This window comes from Microsporum canis, genomic scaffold (genome assembly GCF_000151145.1).
Source record: "Microsporum canis CBS 113480 supercont1.2 genomic scaffold, whole genome shotgun sequence".
In the NCBI taxonomy this organism is placed as follows: domain Eukaryota; kingdom Fungi; phylum Ascomycota; class Eurotiomycetes; order Onygenales; family Arthrodermataceae; genus Microsporum; species Microsporum canis.
In genome coordinates, this window is record NW_003299168.1 from 2,515,974 (window position 1) to 2,529,260 (window position 13,287).

Below are 13,287 nucleotides of genomic sequence, written 5' to 3' on the forward strand. Positions count from 1 at the left end.
TCTTCGGCCTATGTGTCGTTTTTGAGTAAACCGCAGCGGCCGAGGGGCGCGGGGGGCGCAGGAGGAGACAGAGACTCGATACACTCCGTATCGAGCGTCCGTAGCGTCATGTCTACCATGAGCTCGTTTTGGTCCTCCTTTGGCCTTGGATCCAGGGATTCCGTTTCAAAGTCAGACAAGGCCAAGGCGGCCCTGGAAGCTGACCTTAAATACCTCTACTCCTCCTTCACCAAGATCCCCTGCCTGAGGCTGGCTCCTGATCACAGAGCCAGGCTGATCAGCGGCTACGAGGAGTTTCCGTTTGATACCGCTGTACCCTTGCATTCCTTTAAGAACCTGAGTGCCCTGGAGATCATCGATGTAGACTTTCGGTCCTTCTTTGGCTGGGACCGCCTGGCCGAGCAGCTGAGGTCCCTGACTCTTAAGCGTGCCCATCTCGAGGATATTGGTGACTTGCTGACTGGCATCGTACTAGATGACATCGACAAGCGCAGACGGAGGTCCTCTAAGTCCCAGCCGTCGCCCGTGCTCGGATGGCCGTCCAACGGCAGCTCAGCCGTCGCCCCAGAGCTCGGAAAGTCCATCTCTGCTCCAGGATCCCCCGTCGCAGAAACTGTGTTTGGTACCAGTGCCAGCCCCAAAGGTAGCTCTGCCATGCTGAGGGGTGACTCCTCGGATGGTGTAAGGAGGAAGCATGGCCGTGCCGAAAGCATCTCCCCCAGCCGGCCCACGAGCTCCAACAAGCCAGGATCCAGCCACCGTCATAGTCATCATCATATTCACCATCACCCTCGAGGCCACTCCTCGAAAATGAAGAGGTCTGGTTCTGGTAGTTCGGAATCTAGCGAGTCTTCATCGACCGCCTGTCGTGATCGTGGTATCTCTAATATGATGACAGGTGGAAACACCCAATTGAGTTCTCTCAAATGGCGCTTCCTTAGACATCTCAACCTGACAGATAACTCCTTAACCAGCGTTAGTGTAGCTAGCCTCGCGCCAGTAGCAAATACCTTGCACTCGTTAGAACTATCGTGGAATCTCTTTACCGAGGTTCCCGACAGCCTTGCCTCCCTGGTGGCTCTGAGGTCCCTAAATCTATCCCACTGTATGATAGATTCTCTACACTCTCTGTCAAGAAGCCCCTTGCCTGCCATCACCTCTCTGAACCTTCGTGGGAACAGACTCCGCTCGATTGCCGGTGTTGAACGCCTGCTCTCGCTGGAACGCCTCGATCTGAGAGACAATGCCATCACGGACCCTGTGGAGATTGCCCGCCTGACTGCCATTCCTTATATTCGTGAAATCTGGATCTCCGGGAACCCATTTACCAAATCGCATGCTGGACATCGGGTCACCATCTTCAACCTGTTCCGCCAGACTCCCGGATACCCTGAGGACATCTTCATCGATAACACTGGCCCTTCATACTCCGAGAGGAAGCAACTCGTGGAACGAGCCGCTGAGCCCGAAGCCGCGCCTGTCATTCGAAAGGAGGCCGCTGGCCCACAGGCCGACGCCAGCACCGCCGCTGTTGACCAACAGCTGCCCGCTCCAGAGACCCATGTCGTAAAGCCTCGTGTCTCGGCTGCGGAAGTGGCATCACCTCGACGAAAGAAGCACCATAAGAAGCGGGTTATCGACCTCACCAACGATGCCAACACACCCACACCTGTTGCGACAGAGAACGAGTTCCCCGACGGCCCTGCAGTGCCTGACTCATCCGTTGACCAGCCAAAGCCCAAGCCCAAAGATACTGATAGACAACCTGTGCGTGAACAACAGCAGTGGGTGTCTCCAACTACCGCTACCACAATAGCTGCACACACGGCATCCATGGAGTCTCCAAAGACAACTACAGCCACCACCGACGTCGACCCGCCAAAGAACAGAACTCTTCTCCCTGCCATCGACAACATCGACTGGGACGTCAGCGGTGACATTTACCGCCAACGTCTTGAGGCACTGAAGCACGAGGTCGGCACAAACTGGCTAACGGTCCTTGGCGACGATAACTGGGCCAACAACGCAAAGAATATCAACCTGCATTCTCAGGGAGCTGATTACCATTCTACGGCTGCCCCCATCCGGCCTCCACCCCCGATCGCTCGAACAAGCAGCCAGATCATCGCAACTGGTGGTCGGGCACTTGGATGATCACTATATACACATATCCACCAACATACCAGGGAAAAAAAAAAAACAGAAAATACATACAACATTTACGAACCCAACAGTATATTTGTATTAATCTTAATCAAAATTGGGAGGCATACAACTCTATATTTATGCAACGACAGACCCAAGATGCCTGTCCAGGGGACGAAACATCCACAACCAGGGGACGACTATTTCATACCGATCTATGTACGGTTTTTTTATCTTTTCGGATATAGAAAAGGCTCTGTTCTTTTTTTTTTTTTTAATTCTCCTTTTGAAAGAGCAAGAGGATGAAGATTGTGATGAAAAGAAAAGCACGGTGGGTGTTTTTTTGTGTGTTTTTCCCGCTCGAAGCCAGTCGAGCGTCGTTGAACGGGCCACGGCCCAGTTGATCCTCTCTTCTCTACGGAGTACTTGAATGATGCGCTGTTTATCGCTCTCTGCTGCTGTTTTCCGTCCACATACCGCGTTCGTTTCTTCCTGCTGCTGTTTATATCTTATACCACTTGAGCTTTTTTCCCTTGCTCGGATGCATGTTTATGGGTTTTTCTTCCTATATTCCCATGGCGTTTCTCTGGTTGCTTTTTGTCTTCTTTTCGCTTCCCTTCAAGACCAAGACTGCGTTTTTTGATCTCGACATATATTCTCCCCTTCTGCCATCTGCTCGTCCTGCTTTTAGCCCTTGACCTTGACTCTTTATTCTTGTCTTCCCGCACTAATGAATGAGCTGCGAGTTGTGCGCTGCCTACAGTCGGGCATGTCGGAGGAGGTATAACCAACCATCCCCAGATATCCCCCTTTTAGACCGATTGTATATTACTTGGGCGGCATGTTTTCTTTCTTCTTTTCCTTTTCCTTCCGATCTGGCGTTTGCATAGCGTGGTTACTTTTTTTCTTATTCCTTGCTTTCTTTTTGATCGTTTCGTTTCTTCTGGCTGGTTTTTCTGGATGGTTTAAGGTACCAAAAAAAATATACTGTTTTGATCGCCTATCTCGTCTATTACAGTGTCGTAGATACAATAACAGTATTAATATCACTATAACCGTATTAATATCGTGTATGTTGTTGTTGTTGTTGTGCTGAACCCCCCTAGCAGTAGCTTTGCCGCCAACCCCAAACCGGCCCTTTTTTTCCCTCCCTTCAACCTCCCGTTTTTTCCTCGTCTTTTTTTCCTCCATCTTTCTTCCATCGCCAAAAGAGCATCAACATCAACGTCCGTCGACCAGCGCTCGCATCAGTCCGTCAGCAACAAAGACTTACGCCGCAGCTCACATCCCAGACCTTCTGCCCGCTTAACAAACCTTGCTGTTCACGCCACCCTTTTTTTTTTTTTTCTCGACTGCGCGTTGCTGAAACGAAAATTTTCCACCTTTCACCATCAACAACCACAAGGACTAGAGGGGAAAGCCAGGCCTTGCCAGCACCCAACGTCCCCCCTGAATAACACTCTCGATAAGCGACGAGGAATACTCGCTGACCTACGTCGTCGTTGCCGCGACCTCTCTCTGCCCGTCTCAGCTCATAGCGGGTTCTCACAGCTTTGCTTTGGTGTTGTCCCCGTGTGTGTGTGTGCGTGCGTGTGTGCCTCTGCCACTGAATTCAACTGCATCAGGCGCCGGTGTCGAGTCCCTTGCCCCGCCTACATCAAGAGCGGGCCAAACGGTGAACTACAACAGAATTCAAGGGAAACGAAATACTCCTGGACCTTTTTTTTCCCCTTAACTGTCTCGTACCTGCTTCTCTTTGCGTCTTTTCGCTGGTTCCGAGGAATCTGCCACGCCGGGCCATCAGAGCCATTTTTTTTTTTAAACGCCCTCTTCTAATCTCCGTCTCTATATTGGCGGCAGCTCTGTTACGTTGTGCTTCTGAACGGCTCGAGGTCTGTAAATCTGTCTTATCCATACGTTTCCGGTCGTGGGTCACGCTAATGGCGTGAACGCATGCTCCTATGGCTCATGTTTTCTATTTTCTTTTCGACCAGATGTGCTAATCATTATTAATCATGCTTTTAGGATCGTGAGAAAAAGAGGCAACAGACACACATCTTTCTTCCTGCTTACGCGCCTCGTTCTACCCTTCTATTCCCTATAGACTATTTCTGAAGACGCGAGTTGTCATTTCCTGTCCTCCTGGGAGGTTCCTGGTTTCTTTCCTCCCCCCCCCTCTATACATACGCCCTGGTAACCGCTTTACACCATGGCGGACCAAAATGAGATCGATTTGGATTCGATCATTGACAGACTGTTGGAGGTGAGGGGCAGCCGTCCAGGCAAGCAGGTTCAACTGCTCGAGTCGGAGATTCGTCACCTTTGCACCAAGGCCAGAGAGATCTTCATTTCGCAGCCTATACTTTTGGAGTTGGAAGCCCCGATCAAGGTACGCTTTTTCCCTTCCCAACTCTTTGCAAAGGGACGAACCGGTTGCTCGGGCCATTTTGAACTGACTATCGGCGCAAACATAGATATGTGGCGATATTCACGGCCAATACTACGATCTCCTGCGCCTGTTTGAGTACGGCGGTTTCCCCCCCGAAGCCAACTATCTGTTCCTTGGCGACTATGTAGACCGAGGCAAGCAGTCTCTCGAAACCATCTGTCTACTTCTTGCATACAAGATCAAATACCCAGAGAACTTCTTCGTCCTCCGCGGTAACCACGAGTGCGCCTCCATCAACCGTATCTACGGCTTCTACGACGAGTGCAAGAGAAGATACAACATCAAGCTGTGGAAGACCTTCACAGATTGCTTCAACTGTCTTCCGATTGCTGCGATTATCGATGAAAAGATCTTCACCATGCACGGTGGCCTCAGCCCCGATCTCAACTCTATGGAACAGATCCGTCGTGTCATGCGTCCAACAGATGTAAGTGCGCTTCCTGTTTTGTGTGGCGGTTGAACTGATCTGCATGCATTGGCTGTCTTTTGAGAGGGATTCTTCTAATCCCTGTCCTTTGTCTCCCTCCCCCACCCTATCCCCATTTTCTGGGTGCAAATATAAGAATTTTTCTTTTAGCGTCAGTATGAACTGTCGACCATTGACACTACTGATCTATTTAGATTCCGGATTGCGGTCTCCTCTGCGATCTCCTCTGGTCCGATCCCGACAAGGACATTACCGGCTGGAGCGAGAACGATCGAGGTGTATCCTTCACATTCGGCCCCGATGTGGTCTCGCGGTTCTTGCAAAAACATGACATGGATCTTATTTGTCGAGCGCACCAAGTAGTCGAGGATGGTTACGAATTCTTCTCAAAGCGGCAGCTGGTAACGCTTTTCAGCGCACCAAACTACTGCGGAGAATTTGATAATGCCGGAGCTATGATGAGTGTAGACGAGAGCCTTCTCTGTTCATTCCAGGTATGCTTGCAGCCCTTGAAATTACATACTTTGATGTTTCAACCGCCGCTAACTCTTTTCACATCTATAGATCCTTAAACCAGCCGAAAAGAAACAAAAGTACGTCTACGGAGGCATGGCGCCTGGCAGACCCATCACTCCTCCAAGGAAGCAGAAGAAAAAGTAAAGAGAAATCATACGAGCTTTCCCTCATATAGCAGGTTCGGGCGGAGATAATACGCACCACCACCACCATACCACTACCACCCACACTACCACGACATACAGCAAACCAATTCATTGCCTATCCGTATATGTACACGCAGCCAACCAAACGCCCATGCAAGCATCCGGCCTGATCCCGCGTCCTCATTGATTGTCAGAATATACGCCATAACCGACCCTCCTCCTACATCCGACCGCGCTAGAACGAGACGAGCTCAGACCGCGCCAGAGCCGATTCGCTTTTTTTTTTGCAATATATCTTCCGTGTACGATTGTATGAAGCGCTGCAGTGAACCAAACTACTTAAACTGACTGCTGCCAATTCTTTTCTACCTCTGTTCCCTGGGTGGCAACAATGACATCTTTGTTTCTCGAGGTCGCAAAAGAAGCGGTAGTATCAGCTCCAGTATATTAGTAGCTAGTAGCGTGGATAATTTACTTCTCTTCTTGCTGCTCTCTGCGTTCCATTCCCTCCTCCCTTTTTCCCTTTTTTTTTTTTTTTGCAGTCTATTTCTTTTCTTCTTCAGTCCTTTCCTTTTCCTCTTTAAACGACATATCTATTTACTCTCGTCTTTTCCTCTCTTTCCTTACCCTTTGTCATGTTGGAGGAAAAGCCGGGTGGTTGTTACACTTTTTTTTTTTGTATTTTGTGCCTCATTCTTATATTTTATTTCATGCTGTTTACGCGTGTGCTGTTGTAGCTCTCTCCTATCTTACATGCGTCGACTGACTGATGAACTGAATAATAATACGTTTCACTCGTCAAATGAGGTAGATATCCTGCATGGTTTGAGTAGCTTATCTCAAGTGGATTGGCGTATTACCCAAATCACATACTGTAGTATATTGTATATATAAGAGAACCAAGCCGTGTTTATTTTTAACAGGAAAAGAAAGTAGAAGTGGAGCAGGGAAAGAGAGAAATCATCAAACGAAGCTATGATTTGCTGGATGGACTCGTAATAGAGAATTAATTAAGAGACATGGGGTAGTGGAAGAGTATGTGAGTAAGAGAGTGGGAGATGGATGAAAAGCCCATTTATCATGCTCAGGTTGCTGGCGTAGAGTCGAAGAAGGAAAAAGATACATGCATCGGCGTTTCATTCCCATTTAAGATAAGACGGCCGGACGTTATTTGATCTAGACGTATTGTGACATCCATCGGATACCCTCGCCGTAGCCTAAGGGGACAAAAAAACATTAGCTGTGGCAGGCCAGGAGATAAGTGCTTGGTCCAAGCTTGATCACCCAACTTACCCTGTCTCATGACGACGCTGCACATAAACAGCTCGATAGGCCTGATTCCCTCCAACGGCACCTTACCCTTGCCAGTGGTCTGATAAAGACCCAGGGCGGATCTCAGCTGGTCTTCAGAGACAGCGGAAGGGTGGTCGATCTTATTTCCGAGGACGAGGAAAGGAACCTTGGCCAAATCTTCCATGTTGAGCAGAGCGTCGAGCTCGGCCTTGGCTTCGGGGAAACGTTCGACGTCCATGGAGTCCACCAGGAAGACGATACCGTTGACTTCAGGGAAGTAGTCTCTCCACAGACGACGGGCTTGCAAGTGGCCGCCCAAATCGAAGGTGGTGAATCTGTTGTTTCCGATGGCGAGCTCTTCGGAAGCTGTTTCATTGTCAGCCCTAGATGCAATGTCTACTTTGCCGCGCCGGGGGAGGGGGGGGGGGGGGGGGGGGGGGGTTCTAAAACGTACTTGGATGCGAGGTAGGTTGCATAAGAGCAACTCGATCGTTCTATGTAGGCTTATTGTTAGGGCCGTAGGTTGAAGATGCATATCCTGTGTCGTAGGCTTACCTTCAACATGTGCAGAAGAGTAGTTTTACCGGCATTATCGAGACCGAGGAAGAGTAGTTTGGCATGCTTGTTAAGCAGCCCGAGAGAGGCGAGGACATCGTAGACTAGGTGAAGAAGTGTCTAATCAGTCTACGTGTTCAGAAGTTGGTGGCCCTCTTTTTTTTGCCCGTTTGATGCGCCTCCTGGTCACGCTCTGTGTGGAAGAGCAGGGGGAAAGAAGAGAGATGTAGCGGTAGGAATGCTCAAAGATGAAGGACGGAGTACATACACCAGTTAATAATCCACATGCTGGGCGGCGGAGAGCTCTCTCAGTCGGCGTAAAAGTGGTATATATATGCCTTTGTGCGTCCGGAACGAAGGATGAGGGAGCTTCCGGAGTAAGTGGTATCCCTCTTTTAGAGCAGAGATAGCTGGATCAACGGGCCTGGTCGAGCAGTGGCAGTGTGAAGTGTCACCAAAGTGAATATGTTGTGTTGGAATGCGATAGGATATGCTGTGATGCCCAGTTGAAGGAGCGCAAAAAGCTGTAAGGCAAAAAAAAGAAGACGAAGTTGTTTCTTTTTGGTCCGGCCGATGTGTTCTTAGCCATGGTCACGTGAAGTAGCCTTTGGTGCATACGGAAGACGAAGAGAGATTTGATATATAAGATATTTGTTTCATTCAGTCGTTATCATGGCATAAGATGTAGGCAGTAGCAGTAGTAGTGAAATGACCCTCCCACCTAGTCTAGTGAAATGCAATTTAAACAGAAGACCAACCCCGGCTGGGAGGACGTAACTCCAGTCTCGGTAACAAAGAGTGAAAAAGGGCTAAAAGACAAGGGTATGTATATACAATTGAAAGGAATGAAGATAGGGAGGTGGAGATGAGAGAGGAAGATGAGATAGAAAGATGAGATAGAAAGATAGAGAACGAGAAAAAGAAGATGAAAATAGTATAAGAGTTAAAAGAGATAAAAATATAGACATGAAGAAAGTAATAGTAAAAAAGATGATCAACGATGCTAGCTGGGGAGCAGTCAGTCAGGAGAATATCATAAAGCTGTAAGTCACTGCGATCTGCGCAAATAATCAAGTCATCCAGCGTGGAGTATCAAATGAGAAATAAATATAAAAGAGTCAGGAAGAAATCAATCCTGCCTTCGAAAAAGAGGAAGAAGAAAAAACACTCTCAGCTTTTGGTTGGTCGTTCATGGTTCGTTGGTTCATGTCGAGTCGAAAAGAAACAGAGAATGCTCAGATCGAAAGGACGAGCTTGGGTCCGTTTCCGCCCACACCGACGCCGTACGCCCTGAACCTCTCCGCAACTTCGATGCCCAGCTCTTTCATCCTCTCTGCGCCTCGTCCGGGCACCATCTTGTCGCGGCTGTTGATCTGGTCCTTGGCAGCGCGTCGACAGTGTTGACGCCAAAACTTTTCTTTGCGCTTCTGTCGCTTCTTCTCTAGGCCAGCGACGATGTCGATGGGGCCACGGGTGTGAGTTGGGCTGGATTTGTTCTTCGTAGATGACTTGGGGCAGGGAGAAGGGGAGCGGGAGGTGCGTTTGTAGGTATTATGGGATGTGTATGCACGGGCAAAGAAAGGGTTGGGGGTTCTAGGGAGAGAGGAGGTGCGGGTACGGTTTGGCCGTTCAGCGAGGGCCATGGTTATCGTCCTTGAGCTGGGGCCTGCACCCATGTTTGGAGGGTTGATGAGGGATGTTCGGCGAGATGGAGGAGGGGAACGAAGACGGCCTGATGGCGGAGGGGAGCGAAGGCGACGTGGAGAATGTCCAAACAGCCTGCGAGGGGAGTGTGGTGCAGCCTTGTCGATAGCTGTGCGACTGGAACGTCGTCCACGCGGTGGCTCGACGGTGTCGACATCGTTGGTCTGCTGCTTGCGGGAAGTGGTTGGCTTGGCAGCCACGTCGTCATCGGCATCCTCGTCATCTTCGTCCTCAATATCGGAGGTAGGGAAGCTGGGATCGATGTCCTGGGGGATAGGGATGTGTTTCAGGCGACGACGCTCTTCCATTCGCGAGATGTAGGCCACCTCGATGGAGCGGTCTTCGTCCAGCGTTCCACAGACAAAGTCGGTGCTGTCTGGCAGACTGGGAGCGGTGGACTTTTGTTTCTTCTCCTTAATTGGGGCAGCACGCTTTGGTTCGAACGGGCTAACCACCAGTGGGCCTGGGCTGGCAAGGGACTCGACAGAGCCATGGGAATCCCTCCATTTCATGGGTGGCGGCATGGTGATGTCCGAGTGTGAGGTGGCCGCAGTCGTGGTAGGAGTCCAGAAGGCATAGTCTGATTCCCCGTCGTCGTCTGAAGAGGCAAATCCGGCTTCGTTGTCGGATTCATTTCCATCATCAGACAAGTCCTGGTTTCCATCGTCTTCATCGTCCACGTCTTCGTCTTCATCCTCGTCTTCTTCATCCTCGTTGTTCTCCTCCTCGTCTTCATCGTCATTCTCCTCGTCACCGTCATTCTCCGCCTGCTCTGCTTCCTCCCGTGCTTCAGCCTCAACTTCCTCGCCCAGCTTCCGAATAACGTTCTCCTTTCGCATGCAGTCATCCAATGTCATCTTCTGTTTGTAATCCGATGACTCATTCAACCAATCCTCGTCTTCGAGTGAGCTTCCAAATTCCTGGAATCGTGTAGCGTCTGACAACTCAAATTTTCCCAGACCGGTAACCTTTAACGAACCAGTCGTTACTTCGGGCTCAGCGGGCCTAGATCCCGGGGCCCGGGACAGTTGGAGTGATCTGGCCTGATACCTCGACTGTAGACTCCTTGGTGCCGGGGATCGACTTCCTCGGATGCTGGCAGGCGATTTGCGTGGCAAACGTTGCTCGCCCTTGACATCGACGTCGATATCTCGGGGTCTGGCGGGGCAGGCGAACTTGATGGTCGACTTCCGCTTGGGAGGGTCGCCAGCAACGGGGTCACTCTGCGTATGTTCGATAGGGTCGATCTTGTTGGCACAGGCAAAGGTGATGCGCCGTTTACGGCCCAGGTTAGCTTCAAGTTTCAACTCGTGTTCGTCAACGGGGGAGACAGGTTTGGAAGCAGGCTCCGTCGTCAGCCACGGTGGACGGGTGAACTGTGTGGGCGGAGGGGGTGAGGGCGTGGTCGATCGAGGTGGAGTGGTCAATTCGCCGTCGCTGGTGAGCTCAGCCGTCGAGGGGCCACTGTGGCTGGGATTGATGGAGAATGCCGGTACGCTTCGCCAGGTGATGCCGGAAGCAGAACGGTCGGCTGGAGAGAGCTCGGGGCTGCTGAGAAGCGCTCGAGTGAGGAGGGACTCCTTTGGGAGTTTGAGTTTCGAATTGTTGGTCTTGGTATTGTTGGAGGTTGGTGCTTGTTCATGAGACTGAGATCGAACTGTGGTGCCTCTGACTCGGTATCCGGGAGGCTCATCACACTCTGCGGCGGCCTCGTCCTCGTCCGTGGGCGCCATGTTCGGCGTCTGTGAGACGATAGGCATGTTTTTTTTTTTTTCTTCTTCTTATTATTATTGTCTTTTCCTTCAAGGAAAACAAAGGGCGAATTCAAAAGCAAAAAGCCAACGTATATATGAAAATAATGGGAGAGTCGTAGGAATACTTCGGTAAGTGTGAAGAAAGTCGGTGAAGGTGGCTGATATGAGAATTATACCGGCATCGATCAGTTTAAATAACAGGCTGGGAGACGCAAATGTCCATCAGGACAAACGTAGTGTCATAATCGAACCACCATGGTGTAGAAAGGAGTAGACGCCCGGGAACGAGGGTAGGGAAGTAATCGCAAAAGAGACGTCGATGACACGCCAAGCGGGCGATGCCACCCCCGAAAAACCTGAGGCAGTGAGTGAAGCTGGCGCTTGTTCGGTGTTTTGTATCTCTCTCTTAGTGATACAGAGGCCTAGATTGCTGTCAACCCGGGGCTTTCCAAGGGTTTGTCTCTCTCTGTGTGTCTGGCTGGTGCTCCGTGGCGGTTGAGGTTCTTCTCTTCGCTCTCGGCTGTAAGGGACCGTGGTCAGTTGGTGGTTTAAGTAGACTCGACAGAAGAAGCAACGTTGAACGGTAAGCCGACAGCCTCTTTTTTTCTTTTGAGATGCCGACGCAGATCGATAGTATAAGGAGACGCAGCTGGTCGAGATGTAGATATGATGTTGCTATGTTTTTTGTTTTGGAGCAGAAGAAGTGCGAAGTCGAAGAAGAAAAAGCGAAGAGAAAAGAAAAAAAAAGAAAAAAGTTCGCGGAGGAAGAAAAAAAGATCCCGAGAAAGGTTAGCGGGACGCCTTGCCGTTTTGGGCGAGCCGGAGTTACTTCGACCTGAGGATTTCGATATCATTTAAAGGGAAGCTCTCGTTAATTAAGTGATGGCTCATCTGTTACATACATATCGAGTATGTCTTGAGTATGTCTTGAGTATGTTTTTGTGTCTAGTGACAGCTCGGTATAGAAGGCGACTAACAGAGTGCAGACGCTGCAGATGTATGGATGCTGATCAGGCCGTGCAGTCCTGGTTACCACGCTGTATTTCATGTCAAGATCGCTCTGTGTGCGTGCTGAGCAATTCCCCGTTCGACCTCTCGTTCGCTTAGAAAAAAACTGGGGACGGCTCGATGACGATGGGAAGGGAACGTCCTGGGCCGACAGACATGGTTACCGGGGCTTGATGTGCGCCCTTCCGGTTGGGAAGCTTGATCCCTACATAGTACATATATAGTACAACCTGCTCCATCGGCAGAGAGGCAGGGGGGCGCGGACGATGGGATGGGAGTGCATTTCTTGCCTGCATATCTCATCCAGCAGTTGATTACGAAGTTAAACCACCAGGGCAGGACAGAGGAATCATGCTGCTGCTTGCAGCTTGGCCGTCTGGTCTTCAATCTGATGTGCCGCTTGGCCCCGTCTTACCCTTCGATGGAACAACTCAACTGTTGCTTGGCTTCCCCATCTTGTCGAGGGTTTGATGTTCCTTGGCCCGGCTTGTTCGACTGTGATATGGGGCTGCCATGTGGAACCACGAGAACGCCTGCGATTTTAATTAACATATCCAGCTATTTTTCTTTTATCTCTGGCCATTCTTGCTTTTACGGGGGGAAGTTGCCTACAGATGCGATGCGACGGTGCGGGGTCGTTTACCTTCGACGCCCTTATATGGACGGCGCGTTATACTAAAAGACAAACGGGAAGACCAACTCGACAAACCGGAGCACGCTCATTAGTCGGTGTGGCAGATGCGCTAGTGCCTGTACAGCAGTTATATCCGAAAATGCCATCTCTTATCAAACCAAACCAGGGAGATGGGGGAACACCGCAGAAGCGAAGATGGGAAGCAAGACGAAGAAGAAGCAAAGAGACATGGCAAATAAGAAAAACCGATGTGGTTTCTTCTTTTTCGAAACGCGGCTCGTCTTGTGGCTTATCCTTGCCCGTACGGATGGATTTCCCCCGGCCAGCTCTTCGTATAAGATGACAACTCGAGTGAAGATGGCGGCTTCTCTCCATCAATAAAATATCGACTCTCATCCTTCTCACGCTCCCTCAAGAGAAAACAACTTTCCCAACGTCAATGCGCATGGCCTCCTGCAGCTCAACTCCGCCGATCAACGACGCCAGTTTCATATTTTTATCTCCTGGTCCTGATTACTGGGCCCATCGTCAAAAAAAAAAAAAAGTCCACGCCGTCACGTGTCGGCTCTCAGCTTTTGCCCTTTACAACCGGGCGGAACAACTGGGCGATGCAGAATAGCTGCACGACCAGATCAACATGGAGCCAAGGCTGAGAT

At 50.3% G+C, this 13,287-nt stretch overlaps 4 protein-coding genes across 4 annotated transcripts; 2 read left to right on the top strand and 2 right to left on the bottom strand.

Annotated features, from left to right (window-relative positions):
- Positions 1–108: 108 nt before the first annotated feature.
- MCYG_02398 (leucine Rich Repeat domain-containing protein) lies at positions 109–2,154 on the top strand (the record flags this gene model as incomplete). Its single annotated transcript, XM_002849418.1, has 1 exon — positions 109–2,154. One exon carries the CDS (start codon positions 109–111, stop codon positions 2,152–2,154), a length of 2,046 nt encoding a protein of 681 aa, XP_002849464.1.
- Positions 2,155–4,354: 2,200 nt separating this feature from the next.
- Positions 4,355–5,681, top strand: MCYG_02399 (serine/threonine-protein phosphatase PP1; the record flags this gene model as incomplete). The annotated part of the gene is made up of 4 exons (XM_002849419.1): positions 4,355–4,534; positions 4,620–5,021; positions 5,216–5,515; positions 5,586–5,681. 4 exons carry the CDS (start codon positions 4,355–4,357, stop codon positions 5,679–5,681), a joined length of 978 nt encoding a protein of 325 aa, XP_002849465.1.
- Positions 5,682–6,859: 1,178 nt separating this feature from the next.
- Positions 6,860–7,818, bottom strand: MCYG_02400 (small GTP-binding protein; the record flags this gene model as incomplete). The annotated part of the gene is made up of 5 exons (XM_002849420.1): positions 6,860–6,900; positions 6,977–7,342; positions 7,431–7,470; positions 7,532–7,635; positions 7,800–7,818. The coding sequence occupies 5 exons, from the start codon at positions 7,816–7,818 to the stop codon at positions 6,860–6,862; spliced, it is 570 nt and encodes a 189-aa protein (XP_002849466.1).
- A 948-nt stretch (positions 7,819–8,766) lies between these two features.
- MCYG_02401 (conserved hypothetical protein) lies at positions 8,767–10,968 on the bottom strand (the record flags this gene model as incomplete). The annotated part of the gene is made up of 1 exon (XM_002849421.1): positions 8,767–10,968. The coding sequence occupies one exon, from the start codon at positions 10,966–10,968 to the stop codon at positions 8,767–8,769; it is 2,202 nt and encodes a 733-aa protein (XP_002849467.1).
- Positions 10,969–13,287: the final 2,319 nt, after the last annotated feature.